Below are 11,269 nucleotides of genomic sequence, written 5' to 3' on the forward strand. Positions count from 1 at the left end.
TCAATTCCTGGAATGGCGGGACTACCTTAGGCTGAAAGACTGGAGCGACTGGGCTTGTATACTCTTGAGTTTAGAAGACTGAGAGGGGATCTGATTGAGACATATAAGATTATTAAAGGATTGGACACTCTGGAGGCAGGAAACATGTTTCCGCTGATGGGTGAGTGCGGAACCAGAGGACACAGCTTAAAAATACGGGGTAGACCATTTAAGACAGAGATGAGGAGAAACTTCTTCACCCAGAGAGTGGTGGCTGTGTGGAATGCTCTGCCGCAGAGGGCAGTGGAGGACCAGTCTCTGGATTCATTTAAGAAAGAGTTGGATAGAGCTCTCAAGGATAGAGCTCTCTGAATCAAGGGTTATGGAGATAAGGCAGGAACAGGATACTGATTAAGGATGATCAGCCATGATCATATTGAATGGTGGTGCAGACTCGAAGGGCAGAATGGCATACTCCTGCACCTATTGTCTATTATTTTTCCAAGCCCTCACTTTAATTTATTCACAACAGGTATTCCAAGGTCCTTAACGTTCTCTACTATTTCCCATAAGAAACTCTGCCAACAAGTCCACATGCACCAAATCAATTGCACTCAACCATCAGTCATGAGTGTTAACAAGTCAAAGAATTGCAATAAGTTTATCAAGCATGATGGTCCCCTGGAATCCTCAGCGTTGCCTCTATATAGCTATTTTTCTCTACGCAAGTATTTTTAAAAAACTTTAAAATATAAAGTTTTAAAATCTTCCCTACCTCAGTGCTCACTTGACTAAAGTCTTTAATTACCAGGTTTCACTTAATCTTTCTAAAACTAGGTTCAACACTGATCACTCACTAGTCTTCTGGCAAATACTCAATAATGTCCTGAAATACACTTCCAAGGGCCTCCACTTTTTTTCCTTTTTCCCCTCCAGATCCTTGTACAGACACTGTCAGATCTCAGTACTGAGTCACCTTTACCTTGCATGCATTCTCCAAACCACTTATCTGCTTACCTCATTCTCAACCATTTCATGGATTTCACTTTACTGATACACTTCTCTTTAGCAAGGGCTTACTAAGTGCTATCATTTTTACCACCTGCAACTTGACAATCATCTCAAAGTTCACCTTGTCTTTAAAAATTCTCCTTCCACTAACATAAATATAAAATATTTTACTCTCCTTAACTTCACTTCCATTTTTTTCTCTATTAATTTTTATTGACTCTCTTCAAGTTTAATGGGTTCTAACTGTTTTTAACACTCCAACCTAACTACTAGTACTTTTCCTTTTCTTACAAAATAGAATTTATTTAATTTGTAACTCTGCAATCTCTACTAAACATATTTCATTATTACTCTACAGACCCATATCCCAAATTCTCCTTTCACCTAACACAAAGGAATTTAGCAATATGAACAGCAGATTCAGTGTCATACATGATTTTACACCTCTCCGAAGCTGAGACAAGCAAAATGTTCTTCAGCACATTGCTGAAATGATTATTCCCCATACATTGTCCTAATTTCAGCAAAACTATTCACCACAGGAGTTTTTCTATTCTAAACCAGTTTCATCTCCCACCTAGCAAAAGAGTCAATGGATAGCAATCAATAACAGAAAAATGACTCGCTACTACTAAGTTCAGGGATAAGAAAGCTAACTTTTGCTCAAGCTGAGTTCAGTTAGATAAGCAGAGCACTTATCAGAAACCTCACTGGTATGCATATCTGTTATCCATTTTTCCAAAGTCCAATTTAATGTTAAATGCAAAGCAATAAAGCAATTACTGTAAGTGTATTACTGTAAGTGTACAGCATTTACCGATGAATTGAGGATAGTGTTAAAATGACCTAATTTTGAGAAATTATGAAAACAGACAATGAAAATTAAGGAAATGATTGAAAACAAACCATTTCATGAACTAGCTTTTGTTTTGCCACAATATTTATTCTTACCTAAATGGTTGAGACCTAGCCCTAAAGGTAGCCACCTGGCATAAGTGTCCTTCAACTCCTGCTCTGATTTCTCCATTATAGTTTCCAGGATGGTGGAGGTAACTTCTCCATTGCACGAGCCCACTGCAATCATGCCACATGCCAGAGCAGTCACACCTATCACCTGCAGATTATATTTGAAACCAAAGCATTAGGTAATTACACAAAACATTCTAATGTCAATAATTTAGCACCAGTGGTTGAATTGAAATAAAAGAGCTACAGCCTAAGAAGCTACCTTCAATAAAACACGTTTTATACAACGTGTAAGCATTTTATTTAAGTTTCAAAGGAATATTACTCAGGCCCATTTTTTAATTGGTGGCTATGTGCTCCAGCCCCATGAGCTTTTACTTAATTCAGGTAGAAAAATATACATCACTTTGCCTAAAAAAACCTTATATAATATTCCTCTTTCTATAATCAAATAAGACTCAAGTATCAGTCATGACGATTGGAACCCTATTTGGGTCCCTATTTAAATCAACTCCATAGATTTGTATTTATATCAACTCCAAATAAGTGCAGTTAATATTATAAAGGTTGAAAATATATTATTTGAGAACTTGATCTATAAACATGAGGAAAATAGTTTTTAGTTTCAGTTTTGTAAAAGTTTGACGTTTTAAGGTCAAAAAGTTAATTTGAACAACAGATTCAAAAAGCTTTTACAAGTAGTCACGTGATTTTAGATAAATAACCATCAAGCCACTGGGGAGATTGAGTATATTTGTTGACTTTGGTATTGGTTGCTGATCCAGAGGGGGAGAAATGGAGGTGAGGGATAGGAAGCACTTCAATACAGAGAGAAGTCCTTAACAACAGAACTGCTAATATTAGCAGTCAAGGCTGGCAACAAGTCCTTAGTTACCTAGACTGCAGGAAGAAATCTTCAGAAGCAGATGGTGGGAGGTGTCAAAGAGGAAGACATTTTAGAAGGCTGTTGAATACACCAGTTTAAGGGAACCAATGCTAAGTCGCAACAGTGAACTAAGTTAGCAGTTTATTCGAAAGCGTTCAGGCAGAGATTCTAACTAAATAAAACATCTTTGAGTAAACGCACAGAAATCTGTCAAAATGAAAACAATGTCAGACTTATCAGCAAAAAGAGGAAGCTGTAGCATAGAGACTAAGGTAATTCTTTACTCAGGTTTGAATGTTAATAAAGTTGCTGCTGAGAAAGGGATTTCTTTCTAACATTTTCTAAGGAGATTGTTCTAACAGTTCTTGTATAATGTAGTCGAAAATTAATTTGTATCTTAGTTGTGTTATAAATGTTTTTGCAATGTTGAAACTTCATTGGCAGCCCTAGTGTGTAAATTATTGATTCACTTCCACGGTCAGAAAAATAAAAAGTAAAACTTATGGTTATCAAACACATATTTCCATATTGGATTTGACCTCTCTAGTATTAGCACCAGCTGGAATCATAACACTCTGCAGTGCCACTACAAATGCAATTAATGAATGGAATTCAAAGCTATAAAAACTCATCAACAGGCAAAGAAATAGGCTTGCCAAATTGACAATCTCACTCAGTAGTTGTGATGGCGGTCTGAACGTGAATATATTCATATAGGTAGTAAGTGATTTTTCCAATGATTATTTGTTTACATGGAAAAGCCAAAGAATGACTGAATATTTGACACAAGTTGGAGCTGCTCTGAGAATGGTATTAAAAAAAGTTCTGTTCGTATACTGATAATTTTTAATAGTATGTTTTTAAAGTTATTACTACTGAACCAACTCATTGCCATTTTGTTTCCACCACTAATTTCACCTTCACCCACAAGAGGAGAATCATAAATAATACTGAGACAATTGCAGACACAGTGATCAACTTATTTGACAAAGTTCTGTAAATCAGTAAATCAACATTTACTATCAATCTATTTAAGACAAAAAGATTTATTACATCTACAAAACTATGCGGTTGGTTGAGTGGCTTCAGTCACAATTCTCCTACAGTTAAAATATTTTTCCACATTCAACACTAAACTGACAGGATTGCTATACTGCTTAGTCTAGTGATTTCTAAAGATTGTCCAAGTGTTTCATATAACAACATTGCTTTATCCCCCCAAACACTGACTACTATTCTTTCCATTTCTATAATTTCAGTCCATTTTCCTTTTGAATTTTGTCTCAAATTTACTTTAGTAACTGCTTCTGTTATGACACTGAGGTGAACCCTTCTGTTACTTAAACCCAAACACCCAGAAAAGCTCACCTCGCTTAGTAATCCATTAAATACGAGAGACAGAGAATTCAAAAATTCCACTATTTTAAAGAAAACAATATCAATTTATTCTTTAACTCTAAAAGTGAACATTAAGCAACAAAACTTCACAACTTGGAGCCCCGCTTTCTGTTAATTGCTCCAATTCTGTAACAATATGCTGTTCCAATAAGAGACTTATTAAAATTACATCAATTTAATTTCAAAACCACACAGCTGTTGACGTCTTTTGTGACTTCACTCTTTCGGCTGCTGAATTCCCTGGGTCATCATAGAGACGTACAGCATGGAAACAGACCCTTCAGTTCAACTCGTCCATGCCGACTAGATATCCTAACCTGATGTAGTCCCACTTGCCAGCACTTGGCCCATGTCCCTCTAAACCCTTTCTATTCATATACCAATCCAGATGCCTTTTAAATGTTGCAATTGTACCAGCCTCCACCACTTCCTCTGGCAGCTCATTCCATACACATACCAACCTCTGTGTGAAAAAGTTGCCCCTTAGGTCCATTTTATATCTTGCCACTCTCACCCTAAACTTATGCCCTCTAGTTTAGATTACTTACAGTGTGGAAACAGGCCCTTCGGCCCAACAAGTCCACACCGACCTGCCGTGGGCAATTTAGCATGGCCAATTCACCTAATCTGCACATCTTTGGACTGTGGGAGGAAACCGAGCACCCCGGAGGAAACCCACGCAGACACGGGGAGAATGTGCAAACTCCACACAGTCAGTCGCCTGAGTCAGGAATTGAACCCGGGTCTCTGGCGCTGTGAGGCAGCAGTGCTAACCATTGTGCCGCCCATAATTCTGGACTGCCCCACCCCTGGGAAAAGACGTTGTCTATTTATCCGATCCATGCCCCTCATGATTTTATAAAACTTCTATAAGGTCACCCCTCAGTCTCCGACGCTCCAGGGAAAACAGCCCCAGCCTGTTCAGCCTCTCCCTATAGCTCAAATCCTCCAACCTTGGCAACATCCTTTTAAGTCTTTTCTGAACCCTTTCAAGTTTCACAACATCTTTCTGATAGGAAGGAGACCAGAATTGCATGTGATATTCCAGTAGTGGCCTAACCAATGCCCTGTGCAGCTGCAACATGACCTCCCAACTCCTGTACTCAATACTCTGTGACCAATAAAGGAAAGCAATACCAAATGCTTCTTCATTATCCTATCAACTATGACTCCACTTTCAAGGAGCTATGAACCTGCACTCCAAGGTCTCTTTGTTCAGCAACACTTCCTAGAACCTTACCATTAAGTGTATAAGTCCTGTTAAGATTTGCTTTCCCAAAATGCAGCACTTTGCATTTATCTAAATTAAACTTCCATTTATCTAAATTAAACTTCGTCTGCCACTCCTCAGCCCATTGGCCCATTTGATCAATATCCCGTTGTAATCGGAGGTAACCTTCTTCACTGTCCACTACATCTCTAATTTTGGTGTCATCTGCAAACTTACTAACTGTACCTTGTATGTTCACATCCAAATCATTTATATAATGAATGAAAAGTAGTGGACGCAGCACCGATCCTTGTGGCAGTCCACTGGGCACAGGCCTCCAGTCTGAAAAACAACCCTCCACCACCACCCTGTCTTCTAACTTCGAGCCAGATCTGTATGCAAATGGCTCGTTCTTCTTTCTTTTTACTGCAAGTATGTTTCATATGAATAGAGAATGTTTCTTAATTTCTTGGAGAGCAAGATACTAGATCTCCAGGCGTTTCTATCTTGATGGCAGGTGCTCGCTCCCCCATTTTTAAAATGTTCACATTTTTATATCCCCAACATCATATTGTCTCTTTGGTTTGATGATGGTAAAACAATAAATTCAAACCTGACTGGGCTTTAGTATCCTGGGGCATAATTTAAACTGAATGGTTAAATTAGAATTGTTGTCAAAATAGCAACCAAAACGCAGGTCTCCATTTCACAGCCAAATGTTACTATTTTCAATTTTCCAGTACTCACTGTGCTTATAGTCTCTTAGTTCAGAACAGCATTCACTCTCTCAAAGGTACAGTACACACCTTCAACTTCATAACACATCACAAATTTGATGGTCTTCACGGTTACCTTCTCTAATTTTTTGTTAGACAACTTGCACTTCAACTAGTAAAATTAATAAAAAGCTTTTAAAACAAAATTAGCTAAAATATCACCTAGTATAATAAATATATACTGATTTTATTGGGAGATTTGAAATCACGTTTAAGACTAAATACCGAGAAAACCATTTAGTTCATCCAATTTATCATTCCATATGAACTTGCGATAAAAAAAATCCTGGAATTTATTCATGAATGGTTGTAGCCTTCACAATCCTATTCAGAATACTATTCAAAGTATAAATAACTGCATCATCAGTTGGACCATTTGGCCCAATCTGTTCCTGCCAGTTTTGTTTATGAAAAGAAACTGCCTACTTCGTGTTACATTTTATTCTTTTCTCACACAGCTCTGCAAATTGTTTTTTTCAAAACAGAAAATGAGAGAAATATTGAATTCACACCATCTGAAACTTTGCTTTCCTCCTAAGATTTTGGATGAATTAACCAAGGTTTGAAAAAATGATCTTAATCTGATTATAATCTCTCAGATGTCAACTGCAACACTTCCTGTTTTCATTCAGATTTTTGAACAAGAGAAATTTTTTTCTTACCTCCATGCTAGATTTAGAGTCCCGGGTCACAGGAAGAAGCAGAGCAAGTACATCTTCCCGATTAGAGCCGGCATAAGCAAGACCAAGCCTGCCAACCAAAAAAGTTAAAGAAATTACACAAAGATGCTGTTTACACAAACTACTTACAATTATCAAATCGACAGAAAAAAAACTTGCAACTTAAGTTTAAAGTTATCTGTATGCTTTAATGTGCATTTTGCCTCCAGCAGAGTATCTTTAACTGATATAGTAATACTTATGTTAACCCTCGTAATGTAAGAAAGTGGACTTGGCTAATGTGATACTGAAAGACTCAACAGACATTTATTTCAGCTAATATATCCAAATTTTACATTAGCTAACATTTCCATGTCTGAGCTAGCATTAAGTTATTTGGTTACAAAAAGAAGTCTATGTTCATCAGCATGTCATGTTTCAGGTGGCTCCGAGCTAATATCACAAGCACTTCTCTGAATGATGTTGTTAACTGGGAGCAATAGAAGGTCACTGTAGTCCAACAGGACCACCACACTACAAGGGGCAAAGTTGAGAGGATGACACCTTCATGACAACCTCAGCCAGCGTTGGAACTAAACCCACATTTATGGCATCACTCTGCATTGCAAATCAGCAGTCCAGCCATCTCTAACACAGTGTAACCTATGTATACATCTATATTTTTTCCAAAATGAAAAAATCCCAAATACATATGGTTGAACGTCGGCACATATTGACAATTTCATAACTTTTTGCAAGATTAAAATTCAGACTTCAATATAATGCTTCGGAGGTTTGACAACTCATTCTGATTTGGTTTTGGTATATGCCTTAGGAGAGGTATGTGTTTTTCACTTTTGCTCTTACTTGACAACTTAATTGTGCTGTCACTGATAGCTATCACTCAATAGCACCAAACATTCACAATCATTTTCTGCAATATTTAATTGATTTGGCGTGCAATATACCAGTCCGAGCTAGGTTCTATTCCTTTGCAATGTAGCACCACCATTGTTGCATACTATAATAAACTTTTGCTGGTATTTGTATTTTTTATTTTATAAATATTTTTATTAAAATTTTTTCAAATCCTTTACAAAGCAACTATATATAAAAAATACCAAAATACAAAAAGATAGAGGTAGTACACACAATGTCATATCACAATACTATTAATAATAAACTACCTACTATTCTATCAAACATATCTAGTAAACTTAAAACAAATTACAACCAAATTAAATTAAAATCAAATTAAGCTGAATTCAAATTAACTTTAATTAAATTATATCACATTACTTTATTCTATTTTACTCATTAGACCGCCACTGAAGCTCCTACCCCTGGAAGCACCAGTCATTGTACCCCGTATACTTTCCCCCCCCAGCTTTCCCCTCCCAGAGTCCCATGGACGCCCAAACTGGTTTCCACAGCTATATCACAACCCTAACCAATATTGCCAACAAGTCTGTGTCAATATAATTTAGAAAGGGCCGCAACATCTTAGAAAACTTCTCCATTTTGTGGTGAACCATATTTGTAAAGTAGTCTTGGGGGAGATGCTCCATCTCCAGCCTGAACTACCCCGTAAGACCAGGAAGGGGGGTGGGGTGGGGGAAGGGCGTAGGCAGGATTTCCTTCAGCTCCCTTACTGTGGCACTCCAATATCTCTGGATCTTGCAACATGACCAGTAGCAGTGTGTGAGAGTGTCTATACTGATTTTACGTTTGACACACCCTGGAGATGCTCCTCTCTTGAACTTAGCTAGCCTCTCTGGTGCCATGAGTCCTGTGTAAAATCTTCAATTGCATGGCCTATGCTTTGTTACATATTGGGATTTTCTTTACATTTTCCCATACATGTTCCCAATGAAATATCCGCTTAGTTCCCGATTTCAAGTCCTACAGAGTCCCTCCACATCTCCTAAGGCACGTCCTTTCTGTAAATGATACAAAGTACTAACTGAAAGAGCGCCCGTGCACCGGAGCACACTTTTCTTCAGGTCTGACTTGTGAGGCCTAGCCAGGAGCGTGATCTTCCTCTGTATATAATACTTTATCTGAAAGTACTGGAAAAGGTTCCTATTAAACAATCCATAAGAGATTACCTCATTCTCCTATAGCTTAAAGCCAGAGTCCAATGCCCCAAGTTTAGATTAGATTAGATTACTTTACAGTGTGGAAACAGACCCTTCGGCCCAACAAGTCCAACCCACCCATACCCCTACATTTACCCCTTACCTAACACTACAGACAATTTAGCATGGCCAATTCACCTAACCTGCACATCTTTGGACTGTGGGAGGAAACCGGAGCACCCGGAGGAAACCCACGCAGACACGGGGAGAATGTGCAAACTCCACACAGTCAGTCGCCTGAGGCGGGAATTGAACCCAGGTCTCTGGCGCTGTGAGGCAGCAGTGCTAACCACTGCGCCACCGTGCCGCCCACCAAATCCTTGGACTTCTGCCAACAGGGTAAACAGCAAGGTCTTAAGCCAATTGCCCTCGTCTTGCCTCATTATCCTCCAAGCTTTCACCATTTTTAAAACGATTGAGCTCTTACACTGCTCGATCACGGATTTAATCTTATCCATGAATAATAGATTAACTAGGGGGATTCTCGACTGTGAGACTTCAACGTCAAACCAAATAGACTCCGAAACCACCCCCCCCCATGCATAGTCACCCATATATGCTAACTGGGCCCTTATGCGATATCTCTTCAAGTCCAGCTGGGGTAATAAAAATTCCTAAATATAAAAAATCTTTTGACAACCGTCTAAATGGGTACTACATTGCATCCTTCAGATCAGGCACCTCCACTAATCCGCCATAGTTAAGATTAGAGTGGTGCTGGAAAAGTACAGCAGGTCAGGCAGCATCTGAGGAGCAGGAAAATCAACATTGCATGCAAAAGCCCTTCATCAGGAATGAAGCATCCACTAATCCCCCCCACTGGCATGGCTTCCGATTTTGTGAAGTTGATCCTGCATCCTGAAAAACTGCCAAATAAATTAATTTTTTGAAACAATAGAGGAACGGACTCCTCCAGATTGGCCAAGAACAATAAGACACCATCAGCATACAGGGCGATCTTATGCTCCCCCACTCCCACCCTTGGCGCCACTATTTCTGGGTCCCTCCTGACATGCTTGGCTAACGGCTCAATTGCCAAGGTAAATAACCGAGCTCTGTCGACTACCTCTCCCAATACTAAAATTATCCAACTTATCCAAGTGACTGCTACCTTAGGATCATTATACAACACCTCCAGCCACCTTGCAAAGGCTCCCCCATACCAAAGCACCCTAGGACCCTAAAAAGGTACAGCCATTATATCTGGTCAAATGCCTTTTCCACGTCTAGGGAGGCCACCAAACCCAGGATCAATCTTTGCTGGCGTACTTGCACCACATTCAGTACTCTCCTGATATTGTTGGAGGAGCTACAGCCCTTGATAAAAACCGTTTGACCTTCTTTCATAATATATGGTAATACTTCTTCCAACCTTGGGCCAGCATCTTTGACAGAATTTTAAAGACTACATTCAACAACAAAATTGGTCTGTATGAAGCACATTCTTCGGGATTATTCCCCTTTTTTAACATTTGGGAAATATTAACCTCCCCAAGAGGGCTAAAGATAATCCTGTGTATATGAATAACTATACATACCCAAAAGTGGCTCCACAAACACATTTATGAATTCCTTATAAAGGTAACTCGAGAATCCAGCTGGATCCGGTGCTTTGCCACCCTGGAGATGCTTTATTGTTTCCTGCATCTCTTGTATCATCATAGGCGCATTTAACAGGGAGACCCGTTCTGCGGTCATACTGGGGAAGTCCAGGTTCTCAAAAAAAGGACTGTATTCTCACTGCACCGGCTTCACTCCAATTGGTACAACTCTGCAAAGTATTCCCTAAATTTAACACTGACCCTCAACTCACAGGTAAATGTGCCAGTCTTTTCTCTAACAGACATAACGGATTGGGAAGCATTTTTCTTTCTAGCCAGATAGGCCAGGTAGACATCTGGCCTATCTCCAAATTGAAACAATCTTTGTTTAGCAAAAGAGACCTCCTTTTTTGACACCAGTGTGTGCAATGAGTCGAGAGCAGCCTGGAGTGCCGTGACCTGCTGCAGCTTGATCAACAAAGGCCTATTTATAGAACATAGAAGAATACAGCGCAGTACAGGCCCTTCGGCCCTCGATGTTGCGCCGATCCAAGCCCACCTAACCTACACTAGCCCACTATCCTCCATATGCCTATCCAATGCCCGCTTAAATGCCCATAATGAGGGAGAGTCCACCACTGCTACTGGCAGGGCATTCCATGAACTCACGACTCGCTGAGTAAAGAACCTACCCCTAACATCTCT

At 39.3% G+C, this 11,269-nt stretch overlaps 1 protein-coding gene across 1 annotated transcript in view; it reads right to left on the reverse strand.

The window, feature by feature from the left end:
- psmd2 (proteasome 26S subunit ubiquitin receptor, non-ATPase 2) overlaps positions 1–11,269 on the reverse strand; it is a 79,407-nt gene that overhangs the window by 23,763 nt on the left and 44,375 nt on the right. Inside the window, exons 12-13 of the mRNA XM_043702323.1 lie at positions 6,889–6,976; positions 1,942–2,104 (exon numbers count right to left, since the gene is read on the reverse strand). Coding sequence (XP_043558258.1) covers positions 1,942–2,104; positions 6,889–6,976 — 251 coding nt within the window. The remainder of the gene's footprint in view (positions 1–1,941; positions 2,105–6,888; positions 6,977–11,269) is intronic.

The sequence above is a fragment of the Chiloscyllium plagiosum genome, chromosome 13 (assembly GCF_004010195.1).
Source record: "Chiloscyllium plagiosum isolate BGI_BamShark_2017 chromosome 13, ASM401019v2, whole genome shotgun sequence".
NCBI lineage: Eukaryota > Metazoa > Chordata > Chondrichthyes > Orectolobiformes > Hemiscylliidae > Chiloscyllium > Chiloscyllium plagiosum.